The sequence below is a fragment of the Rattus norvegicus genome, chromosome 5 (genome assembly GCF_021556685.1).
Source record: "Rattus norvegicus strain SHRSP/BbbUtx chromosome 5, alternate assembly SHRSP_T2T, whole genome shotgun sequence".
In the NCBI taxonomy this organism is placed as follows: Eukaryota; Metazoa; Chordata; class Mammalia; order Rodentia; family Muridae; genus Rattus; species Rattus norvegicus.
In genome coordinates, this window is record NC_141538.1 from 145678746 (window position 1) to 145691226 (window position 12481).

Sequence of the window (12481 nt, forward strand, 5' to 3'; positions counted from 1 at the left end):
CTTGGCCCCCTCAAATCTGCACATCCACTGTGACTCTGGACTCACTAAATGACATTGGCATTCGGAGCTAGGGACAGCAAGTGTAACTACTTTTTTCCCCATGCTTGGTCCCCTCACTCAACCAAATCAGCAGATCTTTCTGAGTCTTGCTTTGAGCACTGTTACTTCTCTCCATGACCACTGTGCACACCCTGTCCCGTTCAGGTCATTGTTCTTTCTCAGGCCCTTACATCATCCTGCCTCAGTCCCTCCACACTGCAACCACGGGTGTCACCCCCCCCCCCCATGATAAACCTTTCCAGGGACTTGATCTTGTTTTTAGGATGAAGTCCAAGATCATTAACAGGGATCTGCAAAGAACACATTACACAATCTTTCCTGCCTCATTCTGGCCTCACTCCAAACACTAGCCCCTCAGCTGACTCAGCCAGCCTGGCTTTCTTTCAGCCATCAAATTTGCCCTCTGTTGATTTATAAATGGTGTCCTTCTCTATCCAAAGCCCCATACTCCAGCACTTGGCAAACTCTCCCTTTCTCCACGTATCCTTATGAGGTCCCAGGGAACCCTTTCCCGGATGCTTGGATGTCAGGTCGTCTTCTTCTGCCTCCTAGCATCCCACGCTACCCTAGACAATAGGCATTTGATACTCCTCTTTCTCCAGGATGTAAGCTGTGTGAACCCAGGGAGTGTGCTTCATTCTTCCCAGAGCCTAACATGGAGGACTTGACATACAATGAGGCCGATAATATTTGTTGACTTGAATCCAAGGAAGGGCTCAAAGGGTGGGGCATCTGCGGGTGATGACAAGGTCTGGTGCCTTGTGAGTGGGAAGCTAAGTGTCTCAGAGGACAAGAAAGTTGTGGAATAAAGAGGGCTGGGTGGAGCCCAGGTGGTCCGTGTGGCCCCAGGTCACTTGCCGAGGCAAGAAAAGAGAAGTTGCTTGGCTGTGGGCTCAATCTTCAATGAATGAGAAGTGGGTGGCATGGACGGGAAAGGAAGGAGTGAAAAAGAGGAAGACGGCTGGGAAACACATGGGGATTTCTCAAGAAGGAGGACGGCTGAGTGGAGGGAAGAGCAGTAGGAGGATGCTTGACAACGTGGGAGAGACAGGATGAGACAGATCAATGGCCCCAGCCACCTCTGCAGGCCTTGGCGGGGCCAGATGATAGATGGTTCAGGACATGGGCACTCTGGAACGTGAGGGTATTATGAGAATGGTCATGTCATAGGGTGAGCTTCCAATGTGCTGGACATAACAGCATCTCCTGATGGCTTCCAGATGGGAATTGTTTGTGCTTGTGTCCTGGTCTGGACTTGGCCTCTGTCTTGGTTTTAATATTATAGGGCCATGGGGTTCTGTTGAGAGTACCTGGGCTGGGTGGTCACGTCTCTGGGCTGCTGAAGGTTGAGAACCACCCTTGTCTCCTAGTGTCAGAGGTTTAGTAGGTGGCATTGTTCCTCTTACTGGGGGTACCAATTCTTATGTCCCAATGGTAGCAGCTCCTGGGGAAATGGTCTTGACTGAACCAAAGCTACCTATGACTTCCTGTTGGGTTTCCTGCCACCAGGGTCAGGTCAAACCAATGGCTTGTAGGAGTGTTCAAAGGGCCAGTATTGTATATCCAAGTGCGACTACTCTGTGGTGGCATTTATGATACCTCCTTCCAAATCTGGCAAGTTCTATGGCCCTGGGTGCATGCCTAGCCCAGCTCAGCCCCCCAGCTCCCACCTTGCTTCCCTGTTCTAGCCATCATAGATGCCAAAGCCTTGTCTCTGGCTCTGCTTCCAGGGAACTCCACCTAAGATAGATGACTCTGACCCAGTCTCCCTAATCAGCATAGAATGTAGAGGCTACCCAATGGGCTTGGAGGATTTCCCTTACCATAAGCAAGATTTTAAAGCTGGATTTAGTCAACCACAAGAAGCCAACAGAGGTAAAACCACTTTGCTGAGTTCCCAGGTGTGGCAGAGGGTTCAGATAAACAAGACACAGTTTTCCTCCAAGAGACTCACAGCCCACTTACTCATTTAGCAAACATTATTGAAGGCTGCAAACCTGGTGACTCAGCGTCCTGTCCCTTAAAGGGCTCACAGGCTGATGGGTATCACTCATGGGTACCAGCTATTCCAACTCTGGGAGAATGACAGGGGACAGAGGCCAGAGCTGGCATGCTTGGTGGTGAGGCTGTCTTTGAGGTTTGAGGCCATTTGCGGAGGAGGCAGGAATGATCGGAATGACAAAGGTCGGAGGCACATTTACAGCATCAAGGATACCTATGTGTTATCAGTACTGAACTGAGGGAGGGAGCCATGGAGGGAGGGGAAGGCCAGCAGTGCCAGTTTGGGGGCAATGGGATTAGGGGTAGGTGTGCTGAAAGAAACGTTAAGGCTGGAGGAATGGTTTCGTCACCTCCGAGGACTGAGTATTCACTCCATGCAGTTATGGAGGGTGGATCTGAGAGGCCCTGTGGAGGATTGTATGGGGTGACGGAGAAGGTTGGAGTCAGTGCCCTGAGGCGATGTGCTGGGATTGGGGGCTGCAAGAAGCCATTGGGACCTGTGGGAGTTAGAGGATCATAGGCCAGCTTCTGATCTGGACAGCTAGATATGGGCAGTGCCCTCCATAAATGGGGCAGGGTCTCTGTGAGGAGGGCAGTTTTGTGGGAGGAAGGCAAGGCCATTCAGGAATTGCTAGTCACGCTATGGAGGTACTTTCCCTGAGAGTTATCAGGGGCAGCTTGTGGACTCCGAGGCAGGTCCAGGATAGAAAGATGTTTATGAGACTGTCAAGATGTGTGTGTGTGTGTGTGTGTGTGTGTGTGTGTGTGTGTGTGTGTGTGTGTGTGTGGTTGTAGGACAAGGGGAGGATGAGGTTATGCAGGGAAGTGTGTTGGTGGAGGATGATGGGGTGTGGCATGTCCCCTGGACCCTTGGGAGACTCCGCCTTGCACTTGCTCTCCTGTACCATTCTCCCATCCTCAGAGGTACTCCCTGCATGGGACCTGCATTGGGTGGGTTGGGAGATCAGGGAGTGGAAAACAGACCCTGTTATACCAAGCACAATGGATGACTGGGCTTACACTCTCTGAGCACCAGATCAGGGTCTCCACCGCTCCCTGTCTCCCTGCCTTGGATAATGGATAACTTGCTGCGAGCTGTGAGGCATCTGGTGTGGGTCCTGTCTTTGCTGTTCTCTCTGTCCTGGCGTGCGTGTGCGTGTGTGTGTGTGTGTGTGTGTGTGTGTGTGTGTGTGTGTGTGTGTGTGTGAGGATGGGGCTCAGATGACCACTTAGCTTGGCTTTCTCTAAAAGACCCACCTGAAACACCACCCCTGGACTTCTCCACGTGTCTCCAAAGCACTTGGAGCATATTTATTAATGGGGTTGAGGTACTCTATTGACAAATATAAAATCCCCACCAGCCATCAAGTCCCTGGAGGCTCAGGATCTAGGGGCTCAAGGGTGCTTCTCATCTTCTGCTAGCTCTCGGATGAACTTCCGGAGTCCCCACAGCCATATTCCCCGCCTGACCTGCTGCTGAGAGCCACACTCCCTTCACCCATTTTCCTGGGTGGCTTCAGTGGACGGGCAGTCATCTCAGAACCCTACCTGCAGGTCATGGATACACACCTGCATCCACTGTGGCCATCCCGGCCTTTGTCAGGACGGTGCTCTCATCTTGGGGGTGACCTTTGGAGATCACATACGGTGGGCACGTATCGGGTAGCTGGTGCCTCCTGGAAGTTTTCTGGCGCCGGGGACGGAAGACCTCCATGCATCTCTTGCCCACCAGATAGGCGACCTCACTGAGGTTGAGGAGGATACAGATGGCTGCTGTGACTACCATGAAGTAGGTGAAGACCTTCTTCTCCGTGGGTCGGGAGATGTAACAGTCCACGGTGTGGGGGCAGGGCTGCACAGAGCAAGCTACCACACGGGGCATGTCGTAGTCCTTGTAAATGCAGTGGAAGATATAGAGGAATCCCGAGTCCACAGCAGCCTTGAAGATGAGACTCAGCAGGTACGTCCACCACAAGCCGCCCCTCTTCTTGCTCAGGTTGCTGTACAGGGCCGGGGCGTCGGGCCCATGTTTGAGGCGGTGTTTCCTTTCTCGCTCTTCGCGATAGGCCACATGCATGACCACTAACAGGGAAGGACAGGTGACCAGGATGAGCTGCAGGGCCCAGAGGCGCACGTGGGACACGGGAAAGAACTCGTCATAGCAGACATTGGGGCAGCCGGGCTGCTTGGTGTTGCAGATGAAATCCTTCTGCTCGTCATCCCACACCTCCTCCGCCGCCACCACATACACCAGCACCCGGAAGATGAAGACCACCGACAGCCAGATGCGGCCCAGCGCTGTGGAGTACTTGTTCACGCCGCTCAGGATCCCCTGGAGAAATCCCCAGTTCATGTTGGCTGTGTCCTTGGTGCCTCACGTGGACGTGCGCGCACTCGTGCGCTAACCTCTCGGGGCCCCGGGAGTCACAAGGCCTGGGAGAACCTGCAGATAAATGTCTTTATAGATGACGTAAAGGGCTAAACTATTTCACAACCACCACGGGGGCCATTTGTGTCCTCATACGCAGTGATTCAGAGGTGGGACGGTCACGGTCCCCATGTCACAAGAAAGTGTGCGAAGGCTGAAAGGTGTGAGAGGTCTCCTGCCAGAGATCTCACAGTGGCAAGTAGCACTGGTGGTCTTGAACCCTGGTCTTCAGATTCCGAAAGTCAGCGTCTCTTTCCTTCTACAAAGCAACAAGCACGTGGGAGATAAATACCACATATGCCGTGCCAGCCAGCCCGTGTCTCAACCACAGTGGCCTAGAGATGGCTTGACCTCCCATTAGCTTCGGGGACTGGATGAAGGCAAGAAGGGACAGGGTAGGCAGGCCTTTACTGGGTGACAGATTAATTGAATTTTTCCTGAACCCAGCATGGGCAGGGCTCTGGGTTGGGAATGCCCACCCTGGCCCTTTGGGAGATTTCTCAGAACAACCTCCATCCTCACTCCTTTGTGGCTCTGGAACTTTCTGAGACATCCCTTTCCAAACTAAACATAGGCTCATCTGCAATCGGTGTGGCTTGGCGTCTTTCCCACCCTGCTGTGTCAGGACAGAACAGACGGACTTTCTTATTCATCTCTTTTATTGTCTTGAGATCTGGACCACAGTGGGTCCCTCTGGAATTCCAACCATTTCATTGATGTGTGTGTGTGTGTGTGTGTGTGTGTGTGTGTGTGTGTGTAAGGAATAAGAAGTATGTGTGTAGGTGTGTGTTTGTGTGTGTATGTGGCATAAAGAGTGTGTGTGTGCATGTGTTTTTGTGTATGTATATGTGTGTATTTGTGTGTGCTTGTGTGTATCATGTGTGAGTGTAAGGGATAAGGAGAAGTCTGTATGTATGTGTGTGTATGTATGTGTGTGTGTAAGGGATAAGGAGGAATATATACACACACACACATATATGTACGTATGTGCGTGTGTAAGGGATAAGAAAGAGTGTGTGTGTAAGGCATAAAGAGGAGTATATATATGTATGTGTGTATGTATGTGTGTGTGTAAGGGATAAGGAGGAGTGTGTATGTATGTGTGTGTGTAAGGGATAAGGAGGAGTGTGTATGTATGTGTGTGTGTAAGGGATAAGGAGGAGTGTGTATGTATGTGTGTGTGTAAGGGATAAGGAGGAGTGGGCATGTATGTATGTATGTAAGGGATAAGGAGGAGTATATGTGTGTGTAAGGGATAAGGAGGAATATATATATACACACACATATATGTACGTATGTGCGTGTGTAAGGGATAAGAAAGTGTGTGTGTGTAAGGCATAAAGAGGAGTATATATATGTATGTGTGTGTGTAAGGGATAAGGAGGAGCGGGCATGTATGTAAGTGTGTAAGGGATAAGGAGGAGTATATGTGTGTGTAAGGGATAAGGTATGTGTGTATTTGTGTGTGTATGTGTGAGCTTGTGTGTACTATGTGTGTGTGTAAGGGATAAGGAGGAGTATGTGTGTATGTGTGTGTGTATGTGTGTGTGTAAGGGGAAAGGAGGAGTGTGTATGTATTTATGTGTGTGTGTAAGAGATAAGGAGGAGTGTGTGTGTAAGGGGTAAGGTGTACGTGTGTGTGTGTGTGTGATAAGGAGGAGTATATGTGTGTGTGTATGTATGTATGTGTGTGTAAGGGATAAGGAGTATGTATGTATGTGTGTGTATGTATGTGTGTGCGTGTGTAAGGGATAAGGAGGAGTATGTATGTGTGTGTATATATGTCTATGTGTTTATGTAAGGGATAAGAAGCTGTGTGTGTGTGTAAGGGATAAGGAGGAGTGTGTATGCATGTATGTACGTGTGTAAGGGATAAGGAGGAGTATGTATGTGTAAGGGATAAGAAGGTGTGTTCACGTGTGTAAGGAATGAGGAGACAGGGAATGGGTTCTAGCATGGTCTTTGCCCTGCCCCTGATCTTTACTCCCAGGTGCACCACTTCTCTGACTGCCTAATTAGTGGCTGTTGATAGTCTGATCTCTCATTTTCATACAGGCCATGTTCTGTGCACCCCCAACCTTGCTCTTCCCTGCTCCGGGGTGCTTAGGGTTTTCCATCCGAAGACCTCCTTGTACCAGCCCTGACTCAGATCCCGGCTTCTGTAGCAGCCATGTATCCCTGGGACACGTGCTGAGCCTCCTCTGTCTTCCACTGCAGGGAGCATGACCCACACCCCAGAGCCCAGGCTTCCTTGTTAGTCTGCTAGAGGCTGGAAGCCAAACTGGACGCCTCTGTCTCCTGGGACGAAGCTTTTGTCAGGCTCATGCTCTCTCAGTGGATCCTGGCTAAACTGATCTGGCTAAACTTTTTCCCAGTCTCTTCTAGATTCTTCTCTGGTTGTCCGGCCTCATTTTAGTATAGCACATTTCCTTCCCCTCTGTGGAGTTTTCCTAGGACTTCTTCAGGGACCCTGCCCTCCCCTGGTCTGCCCTGTGAAACTAAGTCTCCAGCCCTAGGTTCCCCTGGGGACCTTTCCCCCCAGCTGTCTCCAGCTGTATTTGGTCCTCACCCTTCTCGGGTCCTGTGGGTCCTCGCTCTCCAGTGCCGGCTTGTCTGTCTGCCTGAGGCCCTCCTGGAGGCAGTTTTTGTTCTTACCAGCAGGGTGGAGCTTTCTGAGCCAATGAGCCAAGAGAGAGTGCTGGAGTGGGCAGGCAGGCTGCGCAGAAGGACTTCCCTGGGCACAGTGGCAGGGCAAACACCTGTGGCTCATCTCTTGGGCCCACGCCTTACTCCTCCAGCCTGTCTGGGTTTGTAGGTATGTGGGTGGGACTAGAGGGCTAGAGGCTGGAGTTTAGTGTCAAAATGCCCAGGCACAGGATGGTTGGTGCTAATGACACAGATCCTGTTCCTTTCAGCTTGTCATGTGTGTCCCTCTTCCTGTACCCTGCTTCCCGACTCTCTCTTTTGCCCTGTCCTCAGGCAACTGCTTCTGAGATCCTTAGCAGCTGGTTTTTATGGAAAGGGACACCCTTGATTGAGCCTATGACTTGTGTTACACGGCTGGGGCTATATCTATGGGGACTGGATCTTAGGCTACTCAGACTAGCCACCTGGCTTTTGAGACCACTGCCCTGCTGGACACAAGGAATGCAGGTTGGTGACATGAAAGGCTGCTCTTGGCTTGGGGCCAGGCATGTAGCCTTGTTATGTGCCCTGTGGTCCTGGGTTCCTGTTGGAAATGGCTCTGGGGAAGCTGGAGTGTGGTCCGGCAGGGTCTACAGAGGGGTGTTGGGCTTGCATCCGGCTGGGACAGTGAAGGCTGATGTACCCCCAAGGAGGGGCCCCCTCTGCTTCATTTCACACAAGCATTTATTGAGCACTCCCTAATAGCAATGATTCACACATACGTGGCCTTTTTGGCTGGCTAACTCTGATACTGCCAGCGCGTGCCAGTGCTCACAGTGACCCCCCCACAGGCAATGCATTAACTCAGGTGAAGTTGTCCCGATACAGCCACAATTACTCCAGAATCTGGGTGTTTTCCATTACAACGCACAGCTCTCCATCCGCCAAACTCCACCATCGCTGCAGACACCACAGCCTAAACTTCCAGCTGGGGCAAAGGGCTAGCTTTGGAACAGTCCCCAGGAAAAGTTAGAGACCCCTTTTCTAGAGGAGAGGCTGACCCCTTGGCTCCAGGAAGGGTACAAAGGCCGAGATCAAAAGGGCACCTTGAATCTGTGAACACATTTATCTTTATTGAGTTCTCACCCTGGGTCACACAGGAAGGCGTTTGCTCATCTGTGCTCTCATCCACCCCCAGCCCTGTTAAGTGGCACTCAGTGTGTTTATTTAACAGAAAAGGAAACTGAGGTTCAGAGTAGAGGGTTTCAGCGAAGACCAGTCAGCCAGGAGGGACAGTTGGATCCCAAGCTCTGGGAGTCCTCCCTTTTGTCTGCCTCCAACTCCGACTCAGCTCTTTTCCTCACCAGCTACATTCATGAGAGATTCTGGAACCTTCCAGTTCATGCCCACCCCGCCAGTCCAGTCTAGGGACCCTTCACAGAATGGTTTTCTTCACGTGGGCTCGAGGGCGATCAGGTAACAGAGGTGGGTGAGTGTCCGAGCCCAGAAAGATGAGGTCGCTTGAGAGGAAGTCCTTCTCTTTGCTGGAAGGGTTGGCCCAGTTTGGGTCATTCTTTGCGTGTGCAGTGGGCGGTCTCTTCGCTGGTGCACACTCAGAACACCGCTTGATCACCAAGTAGAGCAGCTCCACAAGGTTAAGCAGGATGCAGACGATGGCCGTGACCAACATGAAGACAATGAAGATGTTCTTCTCTGAGGGCTTGGCGATGAAGCAGTCCACTGTGTTGGGACATGGTGCCGAATGGCACTTGACCATAGACGGGAGGGTATATCTGGGGTAGAATGCATGGAAAAGGTAGAGGAAAATAATATCTATGGTGGCCTTGAACAACAGGCTGCAGACGTATGTCCACCAGAGTCCGCCTCGCTTCTTGCCGGGGTTTGGGTAGAGGTACCCTTTGCCAACTTCTTGCTGGTACTTCTTCTCTCGAGCCTTTCTATAGGCCACATGCATGACGACAAGCAAGGAGGGGCATGTGACCAGGATGAGCTGCAGGGCCCAGAGGCGCACGTGGGACACAGGGAAGAACTCATCATAGCAGACGTTGGTACAGCCGGGTTGCCTAGTGTTGCAGTCAAAGTCCTTCTGGTCGTCACCCCACACACGCTCGGCTGTCACCAGGTACACCAGCACACGGAAGACAAAGACCAGAGACAGCCAGATGCGACCAAAGGCTGTGGAGTACTTGTTGACCCCACTTAGGAGCCCCTCAAAGACGCTCCAGTTCATGGTGGACTCAAGGGCTGGTTGCTCCTGCAGGGGCACGAGATGTAATTTCCGACATTAGGAAATGCTCAGCGTGAGAACTTCACAGACATGTGTCATCACAGGACTAGGCAGTATTATACCCCCATTTTACAGCTGAGAGAAACTGAGGGTTAGAGGCGTTTAGGAAGTTACATGGCTATTAAGTGCAGAGCTGGCATGGAGGCACAGGTGGTTAAGTCAGAGCAGCCCTGCTCATAAAGTGGGTGGGGGCTGATGCCAGGAACCAGTCATCCCGAGTCCCTGAGCCTTGGGCTATTCTCCCTCTGATCTCCCTCTCCAAGAGACCCAGCTCTCTGTCCTGTTAATGTCCAGGCAATTAGGTGCCACTTACCTGAAGGCGGGACACTAGTAATTAGACGGACTTAGATAAGTAGGGAGCTACAGTGCTCTTTACACAAAAGGCTTCCCAGAACAAGCTGGTGGGCCAAGGTTCCCCAAACTGTTGTTTCATGGAACCCTGGTCCTTAGACAGGCGAGAGGAGCCGCAAGAGAAAATAATTCTGTGTTCAAGACAACCTGGCAAGTAGCTAGGCTCAGCAGAATTAAGCAGGTCACTTCGCTCACCCACGCTAATAAACTAATTCCCTTTGTGACTCCCTCAAAGCCGGGTGCAGAAGGCAGCATTACCCCAGCTCCTTTGACCACAGAGCCCCCTTTCATGTGGGCAGCTCTGATCATGTTTGTGGGACAGCTTTGTTAGACACCAGTGTGGAACACGCTTTTCAGGTGGGTTCTGCCGGTGAACTTGGTGTGAGTGACTAACTCATCTTCATTTGAGCAAAAGGGTCCCATGGGGTAAGAAATCCCCTCTTCCTGATTCCTGGGGGAATGATGGGGGTCCACTGGGACCAAGGCGCTGTGCACCCTCAGAAAGCCGCACACTTCCACGTGCTGGCTTGTGTGGAAGGTCACAGTCGACCTGATCTCAGCAGGGTCAGCTGCAAAGCACCGTCAACTCCCATCGTGCAGTAAGAGGCATTTTTCGAAAACCAGCATTATTCCCTTATAGCAAGGGGTATGGTATTTTTCTCACCTAGCGGCGGTCAGAGAGCTAGTAAGTAACAGAGTCAGGACTCAGACCTAGGCTGGCTGGCTCCAGAGTTCACTCTGCAAACGGTTCAGTTTTGAATTGGAGTCCTTTCCTCAAGTCTTAGTGAACTGCCTGTTCTCCCATGCAACTCCCTTCTCTTTCGGGTGACTCTTGGGTAAGAGCGTGTGGGGGGTGTCTCTACTCCCCACCCCATCTGGCTAAATCACTCCCCACTAGGCCACGTGGTGGCCTGGCTTTGAGTCATTGACTTCTCCGCACAGTCCTGTCTCAGGTGGGTGGAGCTGGCAGCGTCCTAGGAACACCCAGGGAGGCCTAGCCCTAACCTCAGGGCTCGGCAGGCTCCGGAATTGTGGTTCAGTCTGTAGCGGAGCTCCGCCCTGCTCGGCCCCTTTCCTTCAGCTCCCCCCCAGTTCTGTCACCTTTGCCGGTTGGGGAGAGGAGAGCCCAGAATACAGGGAGTAGTGCTTCCCTTTACCATCAGGACACATGTATCCAGGTCACCACCCTCCAGCCTCCTCCAGAGAAACCATCCCTGTTAGATCGAGTCCTTTACCTGAGCAGCGACTCCTTATGGCTCCCTAGTACCGCTCCTGGAAGCTAGCAGTTGGGGTTCAGCAAGCATCAAAATTCATGTCAGAATCAGGCAAGGGTTTCTGGTAAAGCTCATAGTTGGGGCAGAGGCTGCTGAGCAGCCCAGGCGTGTCCTGTCGCCAGGAGGTGTGTGTGTGGGAGGAGCTGTGGGCTGCCTAGCCATTGGCTAGGTCCAGGTCTCTCAAAGACTGCCTCCAATGGAGCTCGGAAAATCCTAGGGGTTTCCCTCCCCCCCAAAGCAAGAATTCCAGCATCTTCTCAAGAGAAACTCCTGAACTTTAACCTTTCACCCCCAACCTCATATGGGGATGAAACGCTAGCCCTGCCCTCTTTAAATTCTTCTTTCAGAAGTCTCCAGGGCCAACTCTTTAGAAGAAGGCTATTAAGGGTTGATGACTGAACACACACTCTCTCTCTCTCTCTCTCTCTCTCTCTCTCTCTCTCTCTCTCTCTCTCTCTCTCTCCTCTTCCCTTTTCCCTCCTCCTCTTCCTCCCTCTGCCTGGCCTTGCAGCTGAGGCTCACATCCCTGCACGCAAGTCCTTCATCTCTGTGTGTGGGCCTCACCGCCTTGATTTGACTCTCCAGTTACCTCTCCAGTTCCTCCCTTTGCTATGTATGTTTGCTTTTGTATGAAAAGGGACTTTAGATACAGCCCAGACTGGCCTCCAACTCTGGGTCCTCCTGGTTCAGCCTTTTGTGTACTGAGACTCTCTGCTTGTAGACTAATGAACGTTCGTTCGCTCACCGCGCACCCAGGCCGGTGGTGGCTCATGCCTGGATGAACTGTACCCGTCCCAAACCTTCTTTCCTAAGGCACATCACAACCTTTTGGTGCTCTGGAGATTCGAAAAGCATCTCGGCGCTATGCTCTGGGGGCATTTTAAAAATCATCCAAAACAAACAAAAAAGCAAAAGGAAGTGTGGGGTGTGGCTCAACCAGTGGAGAGCTCACCTAGCGAACATAGAGCCTTGGGTTAGATCCCCACTGAGGCAGGAAAGGGGTGTGGTGGCGCATGCCTGTAATTCCAGCACCTGGGATTTGGGAGACAGGTCACCTTGTCTATGTAACAAGTCTGAGGCTATCCTGGGCTAGATGAGACTGTCACAAAACAAATAACATAAAACGAGAAAGAAGGACACGTGATGCAGGGTTTATAGGAGATCTGCAAGAAGGCAGGCTTGGCTCCCTTGAGTTCAGCCCCAGAAGTGCTGGGGCAGCTCCGAATTTTCACCATGGTGCCCAAGTCTAGATTTTTGTGTTCTATACACATTCTAATGAGCAGATGAATTCTACGGCGTCTGTGACTAAACCTATGTGTGAGCCTTCCCACCCCACAGTGGAGAGGAAAGGCTGGTTGAAACCGGTCCCTGCAGTGGTTTATGGGTTGCATTTGGGGCACACTAAGCAGCTGTGGTACTTTTGGTGGGTTCTAT

The 12481-nt window shown here is 51.7% G+C and overlaps 2 protein-coding genes across 4 annotated transcripts; both read right to left on the reverse strand.

Moving 5' to 3' along the window:
- Window positions 1–3338: 3338 nt before the first annotated feature.
- Window positions 3339–7108, reverse strand: Gjb4 (gap junction protein, beta 4). Of its 2 annotated transcripts, none has more exons than XM_087660145.1 (2): window positions 7059–7108; window positions 3339–4504 (listed from the first exon to the last, which is right to left on the reverse strand). In XM_087660145.1, the coding sequence occupies exon 2, from the start codon at window positions 4412–4414 to the stop codon at window positions 3617–3619; it is 798 nt and encodes a 265-aa protein (XP_087516271.1). In that variant the 5' UTR covers window positions 4415–4504; window positions 7059–7108; the 3' UTR covers window positions 3339–3616.
- A 1117-nt stretch (window positions 7109–8225) lies between these two features.
- Window positions 8226–11145, reverse strand: Gjb5 (gap junction protein, beta 5). Of its 2 annotated transcripts, none has more exons than XM_087547790.1 (2): window positions 10438–10997; window positions 8226–9389 (listed from the first exon to the last, which is right to left on the reverse strand). In XM_087547790.1, the coding sequence occupies exon 2, from the start codon at window positions 9363–9365 to the stop codon at window positions 8550–8552; it is 816 nt and encodes a 271-aa protein (XP_087403916.1). In that variant the 5' UTR covers window positions 9366–9389; window positions 10438–10997; the 3' UTR covers window positions 8226–8549. The 2 variants fall into 2 exon arrangements, with proteins under 2 accessions (XP_087403916.1, NP_062114.1); NM_019241.2 differs by lacking the exon at window positions 10438–10997 and adding an exon at window positions 11009–11145 and having other exon boundaries at window positions 8227–9389.
- Between the last annotated feature and the right edge of the window lie 1336 nt (window positions 11146–12481).

Coding starts and splice junctions, on each gene's coding strand:
- Gjb4 (XM_087660145.1), bottom strand. CDS start 4,414: ATGAACTGGGGATTTCTCCAGGGGATCCTGAGCGGCGTGAACAAGTAC.
- Gjb5 (XM_087547790.1), bottom strand. CDS start 9,365: ATGAACTGGAGCGTCTTTGAGGGGCTCCTAAGTGGGGTCAACAAGTAC.